The sequence below is a fragment of the Dama dama genome, chromosome 33 (assembly GCF_033118175.1).
Source record: "Dama dama isolate Ldn47 chromosome 33, ASM3311817v1, whole genome shotgun sequence".
Lineage (NCBI taxonomy): Eukaryota > Metazoa > Chordata > Mammalia > Artiodactyla > Cervidae > Dama > Dama dama.
The window spans coordinates 21,837,011-21,859,763 of record NC_083713.1 but is presented as its reverse complement, the minus strand read 5'-3'; the positions used below and the strand labels follow the sequence as shown (position 1 = coordinate 21,859,763).

The 22,753-nt window shown below is 39.7% G+C and overlaps 1 protein-coding gene across 11 annotated transcripts in view; it reads left to right on the top strand.

Annotated features, from left to right (window-relative positions):
* OSBPL6 (oxysterol binding protein like 6) overlaps positions 1–22,753 on the top strand; it is a 206,051-nt gene that overhangs the window by 146,289 nt on the left and 37,009 nt on the right. For 6 of the 11 annotated variants that reach the window (XM_061135575.1, XM_061135583.1, XM_061135574.1 and 3 more), the window contains 8 exons: positions 1,634–1,687; positions 2,749–2,862; positions 2,980–3,150; positions 6,047–6,179; positions 12,672–12,775; positions 13,340–13,432; positions 17,808–17,882; positions 22,396–22,561. In XM_061135575.1, coding sequence (XP_060991558.1) covers positions 1,634–1,687; positions 2,749–2,862; positions 2,980–3,150; positions 6,047–6,179; positions 12,672–12,775; positions 13,340–13,432; positions 17,808–17,882; positions 22,396–22,561 — 910 coding nt within the window. The remainder of the gene's footprint in view (positions 1–1,633; positions 1,688–2,748; positions 2,863–2,979; positions 3,151–6,046; positions 6,180–12,671; positions 12,776–13,339; positions 13,433–17,807; positions 17,883–22,395; positions 22,562–22,753) is intronic. The other 5 variants (XM_061135585.1, XM_061135581.1, XM_061135580.1 and 2 more) reach the window with 4 other exon arrangements.

Below are 22,753 nucleotides of genomic sequence, written 5' to 3'. Positions count from 1 at the left end.
ACTTGCCACATCTGCTGATAGATTTCATCTCAAGGCAGATGGATTTGGGGGTGCAAATGGAGTGGTGGTTGCTGCCCATTGGCTCAAAAATGGAGGTTATGGATTATAACATCCTTAAGGAAATGTATTTTTTGCAAATTAAGGGAAGGACTTAAAAATTAACAGATGGGAAATGTTGCCTCAACTCCCTATCTCTGAGGATGGAATAAAAGCCAGTCAAAGAGTCTTCTTCTCTCTCACTTGTCAGAAACCTTGACAGTCTCCTCGAACCCATAATATTATACCAGTACCAGGAATCTCTCTTCACCCTTGATCTCTCTTGGATTTTGGTCAACTGGCCTTACGCCTTCCTGGAAGCACCTTTGCCTTTCATTCTGACCTTCCCACTTTTCAATTCCTCAAATCAATGGCCTTGCTTATCTCCTCCCCATGACCATCCTATAGGTTATCTCTGCTAGAATTCTTTGATAGATAGAAATGGAAAAATAGAAGAAAGGGGTCAAAAAAACACATTTATCTGAATTGCTGACTTTAATTTAGCACTCTCAATCCATGTTTCAGCAAAATTGGCTGTGGTTCAGCTGCAGCTCTTTCTAGATCGTCCCTTAGAACATTTTGCTACATGAGCATTAGTAGGTCCTCCCTTCATCGCCTTTGCTCCTGGTCTGTGATACTGTATTTATTCAAGCGTCAGTCCATTTGATTGCCCAAGTCATAGGCAATCAAAAACTCAAGTATTTTTCAGCTGTAAAGGTTCTTTCCTCCAGTGCTTACTTGCTGCCCCCCAGAACTGTAAGAAAGGGTTACAGTGACCTTCTGTGAGTTCTGTACAGGGTGTCCCCAGGCCCGACTGCCTGTCACCTCAGCAGCCTAGAGTTCCTAAGTCACATAAAAACTTCCCAGCCGAGTAATTTACCAGCCACAGTAATTTACCTGCATCTGTGGAGACTAGAGGACCCTGGACCCATTGTTTGACTGGGTCACGGGAGCTGTTTGTTCTCCTGTCAATTGTCCATGGAAAGGAAATCAACCAAAAGAGCTCCTGAGGTTTGTGGATCAAAAATAGCTAGATTTATTTGGACTGGACCAGGAGTATCTTGGAAGAGACAAAAACCACTCCAAATATATCTATTTATTCCCCCTTAATAGAGTTCAGAAATAATTTTTAATCTGTTTTACTAATAGTGAAATGGAAGTATTTTTCTAAGTGGAGATGCAAGCATATTGATAAGGCTGCTACCCCACTCCCCCATTAAGAAAAACTGGTGATGGGGGACATCCATGTGGTCTACTGGTTAGAATTTGGCCCAGGTTTAATCCCTGGTCAGGGAACTGAGATCCCAGAAGCTGTGCGGTACAGCCAAAAAGAACAGAAAAGAAAACTGTGGTGAAAGATTTCATCCCCATTGGATTATGTGTAAAAGAACCCTACTAGGTAAATGGTATGGAATGAGAGCTCAGATTTCCTTACCATTTCATGTGACTGGCTGTGGCCAGGTGCACTAAATTCAAATACATGGAAATGGTCAAACATGTTGATTACTAAGTACCAAAAAATATTAGACCCACACTTGTGAATGTTTTATGTAATTCAAAATACTGATAGTAACTGGGGACTGTTTGGTTCTTGCAGCGTTTTTTTGTCCTGGATAATGGAATGTTAAAGTATTCAAAGGCACCACTTGATGTAAGTAGACAAAAGGATTGGTTTCGAATTCTGCTTGAAGTGAGTCAACACCGCAGTGTCCAAGTGTTGTGCCGTAGTTACCAGTTCTGTGTGTTTCTGTGCCTGTAAGACTTAACAACCTACCAGACTTCCATGTTGCATGGAAGGTGTGTTTTATGCTTATGCTCAAGCTAGCATAAAATCTCAAACTGCTGCATGAAAATTTAACTATTGTAATGTAAGCTGTTAAAAACAGAAGCTTAAACCTAAAAGTCACCAACTAACAAAAATCACCCTTTCTGTCTTAGAAAACTCAAGTAGACTTTTTTCCCTGCATTTCTCATTAAACTATGCTTTACGTGCTTTTTCTGAAATTCAGCCTGTGTTCTTACTGATGTTTTTTTAAGACTTATCTATGGACTTCATTTCTGTTTCATATATTCCTTTATCTTGAGCATCCCAGCTCTAAAATTATTCCAAATTACCTTTCTTTAATATCAAAAGTTATTGCTTGCATGCAAAACTGGAAAGCACTCTCCTTCTTGTCATTGTGTGTGGGAGAAATAGCAGAGGACTCAGATTTCAGTTCCATCCCTGGCTCCTTCATGAGTCAGCTGTGTGTCCTTGATCAGATGAGGGCAGCCAGAAGATGAGCTGCCGGCTCTGTGCACTCAGTCCCGACTGCCCATTTCTACCCTGCAGCTGTCTGCTAGCTGATTACTTGGGTATGTTTGGGGTTGTAGGTCAAAGATGGACCATAGTTATTTTAGGAACCAGAAAAAGTCTCTCTTAGGATGTAAACTGTGTAATCTAGAGTTACAAAGAATTAACATTATAGTTATGCCAAAACAAGAGTGAGATGAATAGCCTTACTTATTGAAATTGGCATGAAGTCACTGCAACTTCAGCTGTCCTCAGATTAAGGACCTTAACTTCAGAACCTTAGCCATTTCCTCTCTGTTCAGGAGGTGTGATCTTCCATCTCCTGTAGATAAATGAAAGTTTACATTAAGCTCACTTCAGTACAAAAACACATCAGATCACATATCCTTTCAGCCTTTTAACCAATCTTTTGATTTCAGATCCAGAAAGGGAAGGTCCATGGAAGCATCGATGTGGGACTCTCTGTCATGTCAATTAAAAAGAAAGCTCGGAGAATAGACCTTGATACCGAAGAACACATCTATCATTTGAAGGTAAAGATGCCTTAAAATGGTTTCTCTGCCAATATCTGGGAAATCATTTGCATAGACTAATGGTTAGACAGGATATTGGCTTCACAATTACCTATTCCTCTCTTTTAATTGTTGTAGGTGAAATCCCAGGACTGGTTTGATGCATGGGTCTCCAAGCTGCGCCATCATCGGTTGTATCGGCAGAATGAAATTGTGAGATCACCACGAGATGCTAGTTTTCACATATTTCCTTCAACCTCCACAGCTGAATCCTCACCAGCTGCTAATGTTTCAGTTGTGGATGGAAAGGTATGACTTCATTATATAAAAGTCAGCCCAGAAATTGCTTGGAAGATTATGCAGACATATTTACTGAGTCTCATTTGACAAACCAGGAAGAGAAGGTTGGCTTTGTAAACTAACACTCAGAAAACAATAATGACATTTAGCATCAAAGTTAATTACAAGTATAGAATAGATCAGATGGAAATGTGGATCACCAAGAGAATTAACAGTTACTTTTCCTATGAATGGACTATATCTTAATTTTACATGGCTTTATAAGCATATTAGAGTGTAGAGTGAACATTTGGTTAATCAACACCTAATCAATGTCTTCCTGGGTGGTAATAAGAAGACCACAGTGTTTTCAGAATGAAACTTGCTTTTTTGCCTTGAGCTGTAATATATACATGACCATGAAAGAGATCAATGAATTTCCCCATGATAAGGCAAGTGGGCTAGAGATTGCGACAGTAACATAAGTAGTGGCCTATTTGAGACTAGGCACTGTGTTAAGCATTGGACATTCATTCATCGCTAGTCTTTAATATAGCCAAAGCTCAGAGACAGTTATGCATTTTTCCAGAGGACATTATCAGCTAAGTCTTCATCTCAGCTTCATCTGAATCTTCATCTTTGTTTCCAAAATCGGTGTCTTTTCCATTGTACCAGATTAAGGGAAACTGAAACTATTCTTTGGGCTGTTTTTTTCTGTGTTGTTGAAAAACTAGAGGTGTTGCCTGTTAAAAACCAAGGCTAAGTCAGTGGAACAGGGAGAGAGCTGTTTTTGCCTTTGCTGCAATAATTAGGTTTTCTGAACCATAGCCACATTGCACTATCCAGGAGTCTTCCAGTTTCTTACTTGGCACCTGATATTGAGAATAGAGACATCTGTGAACAACTGGCTGCCACAGGGAACTGAGTTCAAATGTGTTTCAGTGAAGGTTCTGCCTCTCTCTGTTTTCCTACATAGGGATATATGGACTAACATATATCCAAGTTTCCTTACAAAGCATTGAAAAACCTCCTGGGGTAACTGAAAGACTCATCAAATCAGATTAAATTAAATACAGCTGTATTTAGCTATTGCTGTTTTGATGGAAATTACTTAAGTAATTTTTGTTAAATCCTGTTAATTATATTCAGTTGACCCAAAAGTTCATCCAGGTTTTTCCATAACATCCTACAGAAACACCCAAAAGAACTTTTTGGCTAACCCAGTATTTCACAAGGCTCTCAAACATATTTCATTCTGGAATATCTCTCTCCTAGAAACAGGGTGTTGGATTAACCCTAATACTAACTGCTTCTGAAATATAAGGAAATGAATCAATTGTTGTTTAGTCACTAAGTCATGTCCAACTCTTTTGTGACCCCATGGACTCTGCCAGGCTCTTCTGTCTGTGGGATTTTTCAGGCAAGAATACTGGAGTAGATTGCCTTTTCCACCTCTAGGGGACTAATGAATCAGTTATTAGGGAACAGGTCACTTACTGAGTAACACACACAAGATGTTCAAGATAGTCCCCAAGATTCTCTGGGCCCCCTGTGTTCTCATCACAAAATGGAATGAATCCCAGAGTTAGTCCAAATTAAACAAGAAATGTATTCTAGATGGATATTAAAAATATATACATATTTAATCATTTGGTTCTTCCAGCTTCTGCCTGTGTCTTTGGCACAGTGTTGATAAAAGATGTATTATTTTCATCTCTTGTGTTATGTATTAAATCACTTGGGTGACATCTGAGAATGGAGAACTGAAACCAAATCCTCCCCATTGTTTGCCTTGGAATAAAAAAGGGCTTCAGCTCTGGTTTTCATAGATGTATTGCTCTCATTACAAACGACATACCTCTAAGATCTAACTTGGTGAAAGATTTCCATTACATTTATCAAAATGCAATAAAGAGTGAAAAGAGCTTTTTATCACTTTGCTTGCATTCTAGGCATCAAATGATGAGGTTCCAGGATGTTAATTGCTTTGTGGCCCTGTGCGGGTAATAAATAAGTCTGGGTTTGCTAAGCATGCGCATCCTTCACTTCATAATGATTTACAAGAGACACAATCAGTTGTAATTGAATATTAAAATCAAATATGGAGTTTTAAAGTTGTTTCAGGTTTAGGGGAATACGTTTCTGCTTTTTTCTTGGAGGGTTTCTTACACTCACTTTAGTATCTACATACTTCATACAACTTTATTTCACATAAAGTCTCTTTAACAGAAAGTCTGTCAGCTATAGATGATAATAACTTGCCAAGGCTGGCTTTTTTTTTTTTTTTTTTTTTTGCCATGCTGTGTGGCTTGTGGAATCTGACTTTGCTGACCAGGGATTGAACCCAGGCCCCCATCAGTAAAAGTGCTGAGTCCTCACCACTGGAGTGCCAGGGAATTCCCAAGACTGCCATTTTATATGTTACAGTTGTCAATATGCAATGCCATATTGAATATGCGGTTTTCAATATTTTGATGGAAAGGATGCTTGCTGGTGCATAATGTATTTAAGAATCACAAGTGGCTGATAACACCATGAGTTAGTCATAAGGGTACAGAGAGCTTTCAAAAAGTAAAGGCCTTCAGTCATGAGTTGAGGACTGCAAGAAGGACACTATCAACCATAACTTAGTGAGTAATCAGAAACCATTGAAAATTTGAGTTGGCAGGTCCTTGCAAGTATAGCATTCATAAGCATTGTCCGCTTCATTATACGGTGGAGATGGCAGCTTAACGAGTGTTGTGATCACCTATGAAATTTGATTCCCCTGAGCTTGCACCACATTTTGCCAAGAGGCTTCTTCCATATTTTGAGCTTGCCCTTTTCCCCCCTTTTTTTAATGTCGCTTTGAGGAGGCTAGTGTTCTTTTTAGTCATTTACATGTACTATTCCTGCCTAACCCTACACATTTTTCTGTTCACTGTAGGTGCAGCCAAATAGCTTTCCATGGCAGTCCCCTCTGCCCTGTAGCAGCAGCCTCCCTGCAACCTGCACGACCGGCCAGAGCAAGGTGGCAGCCTGGCTACAGGACTCGGAAGAAATGGACAGGTGTGCGGAAGGTCAGTTCATGCCCAGCGTGGGCTCTCAGGGTGAGCCAACAAGACAGACACGAGAGGGGCAAATTCTGTGGGTCCTGCACCTTTCAGGTTTCTTACCTGTCCATTCCCCTGCACCCTCAGAACTACTGAATCTGGTTTCGCCCCTAAGCTGACTCCCACCCACTTCAACCCTCTCACCTCATTTCCTCAGCAGTTTCCTCTGGCTTCCTTAGCCTCCCACACCCTGGACCCTGGGGGCGATCTCCCAGCTGCGTGCTGCCTCGGGAGCAGCCTCCACCCTCTCTCCTGACAGTCCACTAGGTCACTTACATGGCCGCCTTCTCTGCTGCTCTGTCTGGCCCACAGAACAGTGTATGTTCCCCAACTACCGGCAATAAACAGCCATGTTATACTGCATCTTATAGCCACAGTTGCCTGGTGTGGTGTCCCACTCTGGATCAGTCATTGAAGACTCTGAACTAGTACACAATTCCTTCATTATACCGTCTCTCAGCCTCTTGACCTGAGAAGCTTTTTCCTTCCATGTCATGAACCTGAGCATGTTGGTTCAAACTGGATTCACAGACCATTTCCAGTCTGTGAGATGGCTTTCATTTGACATTCAAAAATGAAAAGAAAAAAATAATAATAGTAACAGGTATTTAATAAATCTAAATTGATTTAATTTTTAAATTGTTTTTAGGTGATATTGGGCCTCTTTTTTTAATATTAAATTTTTTCCTTTATAAAGTTATGGCGAAAGGAAATGTTACATTATTGTATGACCTCAGTTAGAAAAATTGAAATTTGGTGATCTGTGTTCATGCCCTGACCAAAGCAAATTTTTTTTTGCTCTACCCATGTGTGAACTCAAAGTCTGTGGCATTTTTATTAGTTCTCTCCACATCCCAAGCTCAGTATTTATGTGATAAATATGACTTTAAGGGGGATGTTATATTCATGAAGTGTGCGAAGCTAACATTCCACTGAAAGGGTTTTACTTGAGTGTATACACAAAACACAGATGTTACTTTGCCTTTGTGAACTTCAGGTTGGGGAAGAGGCTGAGCTCACTGTCCTACATACGGAAGACTTGCTCACCTCTGCGGCTCTGCCAGTCTCCTCTCCTTTCTGCCTCTTTGTACATGCTTGTGGCATTCAACCTGGCCACTAACGCTGTTGAAAAGATGGCGACTGTCTACCGGGACAGAAGTGCATTCATGTGACCAAGATAGACAGACATTGGCCGTGATGCCAAGAAACCCCTGACTGGTGGGGGATGTCTCCGTGTCCCTGTGTGCTCCTGAATACTCTGTGGCCCGTCCCTGTGCCCTTTGGCCAGTCTCGGGGGTGACCCTCCTTTCTCCCCATCCTGACGTCTCCACCTGTGTCCTCGTCCTGCCGTTCTCTTCTCCTTCAGGATTTAGCAGAGGAATGATCTCTTCTCTTGGGAACAACCTAAGTCTCTCCCACTTTCCTTGTTGCTTCCTGTAGACACCAGCTTCTCTCCCCTAAGTTGACTTGGCCCTTATGACTCTATGGCCAAAGCCTTCTTGGCAACAAGAGGCCATCTGATTTCTGCTGTGTTCTCAAGCCTCATCCTCTGACCCGCCTTGCAAGACCTTGTCTAATGAGCCTCCGCTTTTAGGTCCTGTGAAGTTTTCCCTTTTTTTCCAGTTGTTCCTTCTTTATTTCACTGGGATTCTACTCTGGTCAGCCTTGGTTGTAGGGATGATCAAGATTGAGTATTCTGCTTTTAGCTTCAATAATAATAAGCTTAGTTTATTGAGTGCTCATGTGGGTCAGGCACGGAGTTAAGTGCTTTACATATGTGGTCTTTTATACATTTTCACAATAGTACCAAGCAGGAATTATGAGCCATATTTTTATAAATAGGAAAACCACAGCTCAGAGAGGTCGAGTAACTTGTCCATGTTACGCAGCAAGTACTTGGCAGAGCTGCAGGGCTAACCCTGATCAGCTTGATCCTAATGACCATGCTCAGTGCTTTGGAAACAATAGGCATGCTCTAACCACAGTCTATTATGACGATGATAGTGATGATAAGATGGTAGTGGTCCTGGTGGCAGTTGATAGGATGGGTCATGTCTTGTGCAACAGGCGCTGTTCTAGGTGTTTTATATGCTTTGACTCATTTAATCCTCTCAATGCCGCTTTACGGGTGAGAAAACATAGGTTCAGAGAAGTCAGGCCACTTTAACCAAGTTGACACGGTTAGTGACGGTGGAGCTGGCATTCAGACTCATGGTCTGACTCCAGAGCGTGTGCTCTTAATCACTGTACCGTATTTCCCTCAGAAAGGCGGAACACTCTTTGTGTCTCAGACCTCTGTACCCAGCCCATGCTGCATTCCCACCGCTCCCCTTACTGTTGACCCTTTCTGTTGATGCACTCTGTCACGCTGTCTTCTGAGCCTGTCAAAACCCAATTCTGTCTCCTCTGTGAAAACGGCCGCAGTTCCTGGATTCCCCTGTGTTTGTCGGTGCTGCCGTCATAACCACTCCTAAAGACCCAGCAATCCCACTTCTGGGCATACACACTGAGGAAACCAGATCTGAAAGAGACACGTGCACCCCAATGTTCATCGCAGCACTGTTTATAATAGCCAGGACATGGAAGCAACCTAGATGCCCATCAGCAGATGAATGGATAAGGAAGCTGTGGTACATATACACCATGGAATATTACTCAGCCATTAAAAAGAATTCATTTGAACCAGTCCTAATGAGATGGATGAAGCTGGAGCCCCTTATACAGAGTGAAGTAAGCCAGAAAGATAAAGAACATTACAGCATACTGACACATGTATATGGAATTTAGAAAGGTGATAACGATAACCCTATATGCAGAACAGAAAAAGAGACACAGAAATACAGAACAGACTTTTGAACTTTGTGGGAGAATGTGAGCGTGGGATATTTCAAAAGAACAGCATGTATACTATCTATGGTGAAACAGATCACCAGCCCAGGTGGGATGCACGAGACAAGTGCTCCGGCCTGGTGCACTGGGAAGACCCAGAGGAATCGGGTGGAGAGGGAGGTGGGAGGGGGGATCGGGATTGGGAATACATGTAAATCCATGGCTGATTCATATCAATGTATGACAAAACCCACTGGAAAAAAAAAAAAAATAATAATAAAAATTAAAAAAAAAAAAAAAAACCTCTGTCCTCTCTGCCCCACCCAACCTGTTCATCCCGCTGAGGCTGAGGTCGTTGTTTCTTTGGAACCACTCCCCCTCATATGCCTTCGTCTGGAATTCCATTTCTGCCAGCCTAACTCATGCTCCCTCTTTGCTCACCAGCCTCTGACTGGTGCCCGCACCCTCAGTCTCTTGCTCTGTGACTCCATGGCTCTCAGAGGCTCCTGGGGAACCCCTCTTCTTGGATGTGTTCACGGATGGCGCCAGCACTTAGCAGGCATCATCCCATTGCCCTTGGCTTTGAGATATATGTGTTACTGCTGCCCCCACTTTGCCGATGAGGAAAGTGAAATGCGCAGAGGTTAAGGAATCTTCGCAGTTACGCACTGCCCTGATGGAGAGGCTGGGGCTCCAGCCAACCCACAGACTCCAGCCAACCCACATTTAGTAATCCCAAAGCCAATTCTTTGTTCACTACATAAAATATGTAGTCCCTTAAGACCACTATTTCTTAAAATAACTTTTTGCAAACATCTCTTTGAGTGGTTTTCTGTGGACTCTTGGGCTGTAGTCCAAACTACTTAGCCTAGCATTTAACATCCAACTTTCAGCTTTCTAGCCCTGCCTACCCTTTCAACCTTGCCTTCCATAGGCCAAATTAAACTTATGTGCTATCTCCAGAGTGTCCTTGCACGTTCCTGCCTCCACGCCTTTGCACAGGTTGTTCTTCTCAACCTGCTGTGACCGCTCTGCCCTTCTCCATCTTCCTGGTTTTCTGAATCCTCTATCAATCCTCCAGACCCACAAAAGTTTCTCCTGTCTTATCTACTCTGATGACCTCAAACCACAGTAACTATCCCTTTCTTGAACTACCACAGCATTTTTTTTTTGTCTTTTCTGATCATTTTATAGGGTCCCATTATTGAGGTTGGTTGCAGTTCAAAAGTTCATCATGTAACATCTTCTTGAACCCATAACATAGTACATTTATAGTTCCAGTACTTAAAGAGGTTAGCTATTCATAGGTCTGGATGTCTGTCAGTCCAGAGATTAAGTATATAAGGGAGTTTCTTAGCTCTTGGAGAGCACTTTTTCTCACAGACGCAAAATGTTAAATTAGTATTTTATGTGCCTTCCTTGTGTACCAGTATATGCCATCACTAAAATAGGTATATAATAGTTTAAGGTACAGATTATTTATTGTGTTTATTTTCTTTAAACAAGAATGTAAATTCCATAAATCTTACTTTATTGCTATATTCCCTATGCTTAGAACTGTGCTGGTTGGCATAGTATCTTCCTAACCAGTGGTACTGAAATGAAATAGTAAATGGATAACTTTGGATGCGCTCTGAGTACGTAGTCATCAGTTGTGTCCGAAAGTTTGCAACCCTTTGGATTGTGGTCCACAAGGCTCCTCTTTGTGTGGGATTTTCCAGCAAGAATACTGGAACAGGTTGCCATTTCCTTCTTAAGGGATCTCCCTGACCCAGGAATCAAACCTGTGTCTCCTGTGTCTCCTGTATTGCAGGCAGATTCTTTACCCACTGAGCCATTGGGGAACCTTAATTTATTTAATCATTGCACAATTGGATAACATGTTTCTTTTTATTTTTTAATTTAACTTTTTATTTTATGTTGGAATATAGTTGACTTACAATGTTATGTTCATTTCAGCAAGGCAATTCAGTTATACATATACATATATTCACTCTTCCAGATTCTTTTCCCATATAGGTTATTACAGAATATTGGATAGAGTTCTTTTTAGGACAGAGTAGGGATGATGAGAAAATAAGTAAACTGCTATATACTTAAGTTTTCAATTTTTTACTATTATAAACTATCTCAACAGTCCTTTCTTGGAATAATTTTTCCTTTTTCCCAGATTCTAAAAGTAGATTTAATCTTGATTTAATGAAATTCTAGAGATTTTTTTTTTAAAGGTATTTTTATTGTCTTGGGTATATTTTTATAATCCTTATGTACAGCCAGACACCTAGGCAAGGAGTAAAATTCTGCCAAGGATTTCATTTCTCCCATATTTTAAATGATAGAGTGTCAAGAAATGGTGAGGCTCGTTCCAAATTAAGGCTCTAGAAGAGTGATTAAACATAATGCAATTAATATTCCATAAAGACAGTTTCTAGTTTTCAGAAAATTTTCTCATCTATAGTCTCAGTTGCAACTTTCATTAAGAAGGCAAGAGAGTAAGTATTAACTGTTACCACTCAACAGGTAAGAAAACTACAGCTGAGAAAAATAAAATAAATCAATGTTTCCCAACCCTTAGTTTTGAATCCTTTTGCCTTCAATCAAATCCATTCATCAAGTTCTATTTCCCTTCTGTTAGAAAGGGTTTTAAGCCCCATTTTTAGATCTCTATACTACCTACATATACCATTTGTATAGAATAATCACAGTTATTAAGAAGAATGAATGTAATATTTAGCAAATAGAATGTTTAATGGATAGGTAGTGTTAGGTTATGTCCCTGTCAGCATGGCGCTTATGATGCAGTTTTAAGGCAAGTTAAAATGAGGTCTCTCTTCACCATCTTTCTCCTCTTCCCTCCAACCCCTTCCTTCTTTCTTTGTATTGCTTTTCTCTCTCAACCCTTCCCTTTTATCTTTTGTATTTCCTACCCATCCGAGCCACTTGTATTTTCTTCGTGGGGGAAATGGGAGGAGTACAATGGTGCTGCCTCCCCTGAAATGAGGAGGGTGTGATGGAAGGGTCCTGGCCTCCTCGGTATTGTCTTCTGCCACCTCCGTTGGTCATTTCCTCTCTTGAGGAATGTAAAGGTCCCTGATGGCCAAGAGTTCCCCGGAACAGCCACAGCAGCGCTTGAATAGCTCACCCAGACCCCATCCTGGGGCAGATGCTGCTGAGAGATGGCGCCTGGGTGGGCCTGGCCCCTAGTGTTTCAGCTGCCCTGCTCTCTGTAGGCTGTGCAGGCGTTCCGAGTCCTACACACGAAGACCTTCACAGCAGGTAGACACGTTCCTGACAGCAAAACTGGACGGCCACTGAAGTTCCCTGGAGTGTGCTTCTGATGTGACAAAGGCCGTCTCAGCAGAATCTTCCAATTTCACTGAGATTTCAGTAGCTTTCTACACTAATTGTTCATCTGTAAGAGTGGGTTTTGAACTCATGCAGTAAATAATCAGTGGCTTTATGGTTCTAAACCAGAGAAAGGTCTGTTTTCTTTCATTTGCCAGTATCATCGTCCTGTAAGCATAGATCTACCTGATCATATTTGCCATAATTTGGATAGACTGCCTTTTTTTATCATCACCACCACTTCCTGCCCAGTTGTAACATATTTTTATTTCTGATCTGTTTTAGACCTTGCACACTGCCAGTCAAACCTTGTGGAACTTAGCAAACTCCTGCAAAATTTGGAAATACTTCAGAGAACTCAGTCAGCACCTAACTTTACTGACATGCAGGTAAAGATATTACAGCTGCTTGTCAAAGGAACTTAAAATATTCACTCAGAATTTTTACTGGATTGTTATATGAATATATAAGGTAATATTTAAAGGGATATAACTATAATATAGATTAGTTTATATTCTGGAGTTATTCTTAATATTTTTGAATCTTGGTGTCATTGTGTTAAGATGTCTTTTTTAAAATGTTGTACATTTAAATACAGACTAACTAGAAGTGAATATCTGAGTCATTCTTCTACATTTATGTTGCATTAGAAATGATAATTATGAAGGTATAATTTGGGTCCTGTAAGAATCTGTGCTATCTTTTCAAGTAGCAAAAAAACACCAAAGATCTCTAATCCTATTTTCATTTTGTATAGCAGAAAAATGTATTTTGTTTTTGTCTCTGCTTTTAATACCCTTTATGCATCAGATGCACCTTTATCTCCTGGCTGGTTTGCTTTAGGTATCTAACAATGATTCTCTACTAACTTGCTGTGCTCTCTTTGTCTATGCCTGTATTATCTGTGTTAACTTAATAATGCTTTGTTGCTTTTAACTATTTATGCAATGTAGGCTAACTGTGTAGATATTTCAAAGAAAGACAAGCGGGTCACAAGACGATGGAGAACAAAAAGTGTCAGCAAAGATACAAAAATACAACTGCAGGTACAGACCTTACTTTTCCTTCATTCATATTTATAGATATTTTTTTAAATGTTAGTATTTATATATCACTTCTTAGAAGTTTAAAAGTTTAAAGCAGCTGTTAACTACTTTAAAGCTAGTGCTTTTCAGACTGAGTTACATTATCTAAAATAGTGAGAAATCTATTCTTATTTTGGCATAAGTAAAAAGAATTTAAAAGAAAGCTTAAAATTATGTAATACAGCTGTCTAGTGGCATTTTCATTCTCAGTTATGGCCATTGAACCTTATTTTAACAAAAAGTCACCTTAAAAATCTAGACTAAAAATCAAGTGGGTTGTAATGAACATTTATATATACTAAATCTTAAAAGAGCCTTTTCTGTGTTAGTGTTGTCCAATCTTATATCTATCAGTACATGAGATGAAGACTGCAATAGGTTAGAAATGAACAAACTTGGGTTCTAGTCTAATCACTGTGATTTCCTGGCAGTATAATCTCATTTATTTCTATTAAATTGTCTAGGCTTCCATTAACTTCTGGGTAAAGTGATAGAGTTGCATTAGTGATCTCTGAATTACCTTTCAACTCTAAAATTCTGTGATTCTACAAAAATAGATATTATTGGCCATCAACAGTCACTTTTAAAATTTGAACTAATGTCTTCATGGTTCATAATAAATTTACTTAAAATTCATTTAAAATAAGTTATATGAATAGTTGAAAATTTTTAAAGTAAGATCCTCTTATGTCATTGCATTGCAATGATACAAAATATGGTAAATGCCTACAACCTCTCATGTTAAAATTCATGTTACTTTCAGATCTTTAAGCTTGAAATTTTACCACTCCAGTCCTAACTGTATATTAATATTATAAAGGACTCTTGCCCTGCACAATCAGAAGTAGACTTCTTATTTTGCTTTTCTTTTTGTTATGCTATAAATCAATCTGTAACACAAGGAAGGACTGCTTTTTAGAATATTTCAGTGTCTTATAAATAAAAACAATAATTGTTCCTTAATTCTGATTTTATCGATAACATTCTTTGTGTTTTAATTCTAAATGTGTAAATAACCAATTCTTTGTTACTTTGCTTACTAATCTGATTTATTTGAAAATAGATTTTTGCAAGCAATAAAGATCTTTTTTTTTTTTTTTTTTTTAGTTAGAATGTCCACATTGTGTGAACACAATTTTTTGTGGTCTTTTGTTCAGTATGTTTTTCTGTTTTTTCCCTTCTACTCAGAAAATTAATACTGTAGAGACAAATGTGCCAAATGACTTCACAAGGAAATTGCCTAAAATTGCTTTCGGGAGTAACATATTTTTGAGCAAGTGATTGTCTAGTTTTGTGTGTGTATTTTTAAAACATAGTATCTATGGTTATCATAGGCAGGAAAAGAGCACCTTAACTGTAAATAGAATAACTGAAGAAGGCCAGCATCATAGGAATATGCACAGATGTGGGTAGATACCATTTCAATCTTGGTTTTTATAAGATATCCCATTGAGCATATTGCCATTCACAACTGTGGACTGGAGTAGGTTGGGTCTCAGTGACTGAGCACAGTATCACTGGCTGTCTTGTTACAGTTTCGAGGATCACCACAGTCACTCAGGTTTTTTTTCTGAAACAAACAGAATGCCACTCTGAATAACCCTCCCATTCACGGGTTGTGTTTTTCAATGTGTGGAGACTTTGATGAAGGTTTTTCTTTTTTTTAATCATCCAAAGAAGTTGTTCAAAAAGCAGGAAAATGCTCTTCTTTCATATTTATATGACTTTTTGGGGTTGATTGTTCTTAAAGTTTCATTTATGCTCTATTGCCTTGTTTCTGTTTTGCCAAAGAGTGGCAAAATGCCCCTTGTGATTCTAGTTTAATTGTTTGGGGGAGAATTGAAATCATTTCATCCCCATAGTCAAAGAAAATGTTAAACTTTCAAAAGTAGGAAATTTAGTTCCAACTCCAGTGGAAATAAATAGACATGGGGTGGTGGTAAGCTGTTAGTCGTTCCCAGAAAAACCTCACTTCCACTTGAAATGGTAAAACAAAGGATCATAGGGGTGAATGCTACAGAATTTAGTACAACTCCTAGACTTTTTCTGCTCACTCAAACCAGTGACCTTCCAAGACCCCTTAGAATGCTCATTCTCTATGACTGCGAAGTTACCAGAAGTTTCTTCGCCATCATACCTTACTGGGGAACCATAAAAATTAGCCAGCGATGACTATGACTAATATGAATGTCATTACTCATCAGTTTTTTACCTACAGAAAGGCATAGCATTTATTTTCACTGTGATGGATTAAACATACCCACCACTTTCTCCCACCCTAATATTGCAGATTTCCTCCTCCCGTTTTAAATGTTTCTTGACCATTAGAACTGCATCTTATGGTTCCAAGTATTTGTTTTGAGCTCATAATGGTCTCACTACTTGAATCACTTTCTCTGAATGAGAGGCTTTTTGCAGTAAATGGCTCATTTTTCATCCTCTCTGTCATTTGGAATGTTTAGTCCACCAGCCATTTATGGAGGAAATCTAAACTGTCTTGTGGTGGTGGTGTGGTGGTTACTATTATTTCTGTTGTTGTTATGGATCTTGTTTTATGGAACTTGGTCTTTAGCATTCTGTAGTTGTAATTTTTGAAATAATTATAAAATAGATCATTTTAAAAATTGACCTCAGAAAAGTAAAAAATGAAGAACATGTTAAACTAGATGTTTGATTGCTTATTCTTACGTAAGTACACTATTGATTCGAATGTGAATGTTAAAATTTGGACCACATTTCTACATGAAGCTACTGGGAAGTTAGCTCAAGAATCCCTTGAGTAATTCATTGGAGGCAATAGGTGTCCTAGAAGTCTCTGTGGAATTACCTGTTAGGAGAAATATTCCCTGTGTCCCAAAGTTCAAATTTCTGGTTCTAATAAAAATCTCCATATCATCATTATGCAATAAAACAGTGTGGTTGTGTTTTAAATGAGTGGAGGATGGCAAAAAGAGAATGATTTCATAAGGGTTGCTGGAGAAGAGATTACTACTAGATTTCCTGTGTTGGTAATAGCATGAATTAAATACTAGGTCCCTAGATATTGGAGAGAATGAGGAATAGTTGGAGGTATGGGGTAGAAGGTAAATGATCTGTTGTCATTCATTCATCGTGGATCTCACAGGTGCTCACATTACACTGAAGAGTAAAACTACATTCTTTCTCATTTTTTTTTTAACTACAGTAGGCATAGAGAGATTTTGTATAGAAAATGTTTTTTCTGAAACTGATTATATATGTGTGTTTGTGTTTAATAATCATATACATGTATGTACACAAAGGATTTGTGAAGATGGAAGAGAAATGTGAATGTAATTTGGAAAATTTAAAGAGAATTGGAGCTATAAGAATTTAAAATATTTTTCTGTTGTCCAAGAAGACTAACATAGCCATGCTGTTTGTCTGTATTTTTTTTTCTCAGTTTGACGGTTATGTGACTCTGAGAACATTTCAGTTAATTGGAACTGAAATTAATTCTCACAACCTTGAAGAGTCAGGGTCTGTCAAATGCAGGCACAGTTGAGTTGATTAGAAGAAATATTATTATCCCTTAATCCTGTCCACCAAAAAGAGAAGAAAGAAAGAAAAGCTCTGAGAGTCTTCTACTGGCATAGGTGCACATCACTAAATGAAACATAGACCTTCAGGTTTTCATAATTGATTTTTATAGGTGTTGTCCCAACACAGTGAGGACATTGAGATTTACCTTCCTATCCTATGGGGACTGGCTTCCTCCTTGGAAAATTCTTCAATCTGAAAATCCCAACACCATTCTTAATACTGAATCCCAGAGACCTTTATAGGAGGAGAGAAAGTGGGGAGTTGAATATTCCTGGTATCCTTCCCCTTACTTTTCCTCCCAGCAAGAAACAAAAAAATTCTTCCTGGCTAACAGGAGGCTCTCATTACAACCTGTTTGTTTTAGCCTTTGCATTTTATTTATTTAGTCACTTTCCCCTGAACTTACTTTTCCTTTGCTTCCATTCCACTGAATGGCCTTTTGGCTTCATATAACATGGCATTGCATGAATAAAACAAAAGGTACATTGATTTTACCTTGAAACCGTAAGCACTTCATCGCTTCATAACTTTCCATCTCCTTTTGGGGTAGGGGTTATATTCGGCAAATAGATTTAAGTGTTTGGGTGGTCTGCCATGATAAACTTCTCTCAGGGCGTGAATGCTCTTTCAGGCTCTTTTCAATGCTAAGATTTAGCAAAAGTCAACTTCAGTTAAGAATTCTCCCTCTCCCCTGTCTGACTGTCTTTCATCCTCCCGTATCCTCCCCGTCCCCACCCCGTGTTTTCTGCCCCCTTCTCTTCTCATTCACTGTCAGGAAGGGCCATCTGCGAAGGGCCAGTTCAGCACAACTCGCCGCCGGCAGAGGCTAGCAGCAGCAGTGGCTACAACAGTGAGTGGATCTCAATCTCCAGTGGATGTTTAAAGAGAATGAGGAGCTGTGCGCTGGTGTCATGCCCCTGCTCGAAGGGTGCCATCGCGGGGATGGCAGCAAGCACAGCCCCCTGGGTTGGCGGAGCTCTCACGTGTTCTCTGACCGTCTGCGTGGCAGGCGTCTCATGCACACGGGTGTTTGGGTTTGCAGCGGAAAACGACCCTGTAATCCAGATCTCTACTCCCACTCTCAGGGTTAGAGACAGTTTAAATTCAAGGATGTGTGTGGGATTTCCTTAAATGGTGTGGGCTAGTGGGGGGTGGGGTTGGTTTTTGTTTGGTTTGGCTTTTTGCCATACTGATCTTAGAACCTTTGCTAACTGATTTCGGTTTTTCTAAGCAAAGTCAGTTACTACTGACATAAGTTGTGCTTTTTTGGTCGCAATGTGACTGTTTGAAAAGGATGTGAGGATAAAGAAATGAGAGGGTACAAAATGGTGAATTTTGTTGCTGTTTCTCAATGGCTATGCAAACTTACACTTAGCAAAGGAAAATTGTTTTCTGGAAAGAATATTGAGCTGAAAATCAGAAAATATAGTGTGGAAAGGAGAAAACCACAAAGTTAAATGGTGTTTAATTCACATCTAGATGTTGATTGGGGTTTTTTTTTTAAGAGAAAATAGTATGGATTTTAGGTGGATAGAGCAAGTATTGAGATAGATAAGGCAGATAACCAAAACTTGCTTAGAACAGTCAACTATCCACATGGAATATGAAATAGAATATGTAAACACAAGAACTTTATGCTGGATAAAAATACATCTAAATATTTGCTTAATCATAATATCCTATCAACTTTATAAATACAGAGTTCTGAGTTCATAGCAAACATTAGTTTTTTGGCTGTTATATAATATTTCCTGAATTATAGTCTTGCTCTTGCTGCTGGTGTATTTTAAGATGAAAATTGCTGAAAAATATGAAAAGATTTTGGTTGCATTCTAAGAGAATGGATATTGGTGTATGGACTGTTGGTTTTATGCTTCATAATTAGTGACTGACTCTTGATTTATATCTGGGTACTTAACTGGATTGTTTGAGAGACAGAAATGATTTTGATTATGAAATGAACTAGTGACTTGGAATTTATTAGAGAAGTGACTGAAACTCACAGTTCTGTGAACATTTGAACAAAGAAATATTTTAAATTGATTTCATAGTTAGTGGTTATCTTACACATGTATTCAAATAAGATGAATAAAGTATCTAATATTGACATGGTAGCAGATTCTGACAATAAATACATGTAAAATCAATTTTAAAATTCTTAAATGTAACCTTTCATTTACAAAATTCAGAAATCCAAATGACTATTAGAGAACAGTATCTCAGTATGGAATGGAAAGGTCAGTCATTTTATGAAAATACAAATGTTTCCTTAAATAATATACTTCTAAGATGGCATGCGGAAGTGATTGTATGTCTACTGTGTTGATTTTTAATTGCAGATAAATAATTTAATGAATATAATAAACTGAAATTAGAGCCTATTTGAATAGAATAGGTTTATATTTTTTTTATTTGGAAGTGCAAGAGAAAAAGGTTTTGAAAGATGGAAGAATTAATGCTCACCTTCCCCACAGGGTAACTGTGACCACAGAGGTTAAGAATAACTTAAAGCAACTAATGAGCAATGCTGGCACATTTAGTCATATATTCCGGAATAACTAGAGGGAATGGGTATTCTAAACACTCTAGGACCTATACTTTTAATTGCATACCGGAGCAGAACAACATCTGGCAGGATCTAACAGAATCATTTCTGCCTCCCTCGGCCTCCTCACCCACATCTCAGTGACCTGTCACTGGCGACTCAGCCCTCCTCTTTCTTTGACTGCAGTGGTTCCCCTTAACTCCCTGTCATTCCTCCTCCCAAAATGAAAATTAGCCCATGTGTTTTGAGTCTATCCTATCCTGCTCGGTGCTTTTTATCTGGAATTTTTCCAGGAGGTTCCAGTCACTTGTTCTCCTTGCCCAAGGCAGATGTGTTAGGGCAGCTGAGATTGCTCCCAGAGATAAGTACACCCAAAATGTTTCTGAGATTTGTTCTTGTTGATTCTTAGCACTCACATCCATGATGGTCCACTTAGGCCATCAGCCAGACCCATCAGAATAGGGGGATGGAAAAGAGAAACACTAGCTTCTCCCCGTGGGGGAGTCCTGAGAGTCCCTGGTACTCCCCACAGGCACCCCTGTACATGTGATGCAGAGTAACAGCAGCAGAAGACTTCACTTTGGCTCTGTGAGTTGTGTATGCTGTGTCTTCCTTATACCTGCTGTTGTATGTTCTCTTTCTCGTCCTTGTTTGCCATGTTTTTCTTCTCAGCATCTGATTGAACTTTTAACAGAGAGGCCTTTATCTTAGGAACAAGTCTGGACTCTCTAGGCCCCCACTGCACCCGGGCCTCCCCTCACCCCCTCTCCCTCAGGCTCCCTACCCACCCAAGGGAGGAGACCACTGTCTTACACAGTGTTAGCCCCTGGAGTGTTAGGGTACCTGAGTGCAGGCAAAACCCTTTTACATGATCCTCAACACATTTCATGTTCCACCATCAAACACCTACATTCCTTTTTCTCAAATGCTCTCCTAGTTCCTTGTATCCTGAAACCACATCCTTAAATCTGCAAACTCCGTGGTCTGTCTATTTCTGCAAGTCACAGTCTCTGCCCATGACCTCCTCATCACCAACATTTCCATGGACTCTCTCTGTCCCTCCTAGAGGGCCTTGGGCTGTCTGCTCTTTCTATTAATAGATTTAACATCACCACAGTCATGATCAGCAATTTTCTTTATCTGTCTTCAGACATTCCTCTACATAAATCCCATTCCTTTATAGATGTTCTAGAAAACCTCAATCATTATTGTCACAGAGTTGCCGGGATAGGATTCCAGCAAATTATTGAACCTGAGGACTCCATTTTCTCACATGGGTTGTCTGCACTTTAGTATCTGTTCTCTGGAAGAGTCATAAATTCAGTTGCTAATGAGATAAACAAGTTGTTGACATCTCCCAGCCCAGTGTAGCCAAGAGCCCCATGGAGGATGAGGAAGAGTTACTCTGATGTCTCCAGATAACAAATGCTTCAGACATCCTATATTACCATGCTTAGCTTAGCTGAATCTGGGGAAAAGCTTCATTCCCTCTTTCTTTCCTGGGAAGCCTGAATATCTTTTGAGATAAATAACTCCTTGCCAGGACCAAGCTGCATCCTGAGGACCCTCTTAAGTCTCAACTTCCATCACCCAGACCCACAAACTGCAGCTCAGGCTAGATTTTGGGGGGGTCTCTCCTTCCCCCTCCATCCTCTATGTCCTCTGTGCACAGACACATGCTTGCTTGCTCCCTCTTGCCCCTTTGCCTCCCTTTTTCTATCATGAGATTTAAAGCTAAGTCAAAAAATGTAGAAAGGAAGAGGGTCTAGCATAACCTACACATCAGACAAAATACTGGTTCCTTCCTCCTACAGCATATTTTCTGTTAGATAGAGGAGGTGAATTAGCTTTTAATTTATACAAAATTCAGCTTGTGGAGGTGTCTAAGTCTGGTTCTTGAAGGTAATTGAATGCATATCTGTGTAGTAAAAATTAGGGGAGGTTACTGGTGATCTGATTTATAAAAGGAATTGGCATTCTCATTCTTCAAGAACGGTTGGCTGACAGCATTTATAATGGTCAGGTAGAACCTTCTAGAAGGAGGGAGAAGGAGTATTTCGCCTCCACCCATCAGAAGCCTAGCCCAAATCCAAGGGCAAGGAAGTGCCTCTAGCCATTTGGGAAAATCTATAGTAGTATGACTTTATTTTACTTAATGCTTTTTGGCCAGTTCATAAGCCACTTTCATGTATGTGACAGAGTTGTGTGTCATATACAAAAGTAACAATAGTAATTTATATAATATTTCATTTACAGATGTTTTTTGATAAATCAATTTCAAATTTAATTGCAGGTCTCTTTAAGTCATTGTTATAGGTAGTATTTAACTTACTTATGTTTTATCTAATGACGATGGAGCAAGTGAATCTTTCTGTATATGCACCTCTTGAATTTTGACCTGTTCAGTGAATTCTCGCTCCAGGCTGAGAAAGAAGGCGGCATAAAAAGCCGTCTGACTTGAATACCCAGGCCTTGTGAGAGAAGGTCCGCTACATCACAGTTCAGATTGCTTTCTGCCAGCATTGTTTCGGTGGGTTCAGAGCTGAAGCCTGTCTGGGATTATGCCTTTTCTTACTGTCATTTTGCCATCATCTCTCCCCGTGACAGCGAACAGCCCGTGAGTCAGTAGCAGTACTAAATCAACTCCGGGAAACTGAGATTCCTTCCTGCCCGAACCACCTGCAAAATAGATGAGTACTGTCTCCCAAGTGTGTCGTCAGGGAGGAATCTGTTATTTTGGAGAACAGAATAGATTTCTGTTAAGAGACTGTAGGACAATGTGCTGCTGCTCTTTAATCATTTGTGTCCTCCCTTTCAGGTTCCTTTCAGTGCCACCATGTCCCCCGTTCGCTTGCATTCCTCCAACCCCAACCTTTGTGCAGATATTGAATTTCAGACTCCCCCTAGCCACCTCACAGACCCTCTGGAAAGTTCAACGGATTATACAAAGCTTCAAGAAGAATTTTGTCTAATTGCACAGAAAGGTAACAATAAATGTAATGTGGCCTTTATCGTGGCTCTCTGCCTTGATGGGAAGTTGCCATTCGTTCTCTTACCCTTGTCTAGGTGGTCATGGTGGCAAGGTCAAATGGTTTATATACTTATTGCAGTTCTATAGATAAAACACAGTGGGATATCATGACTGCCTCCTGGGAAAACACACATCGTAGGTTTTC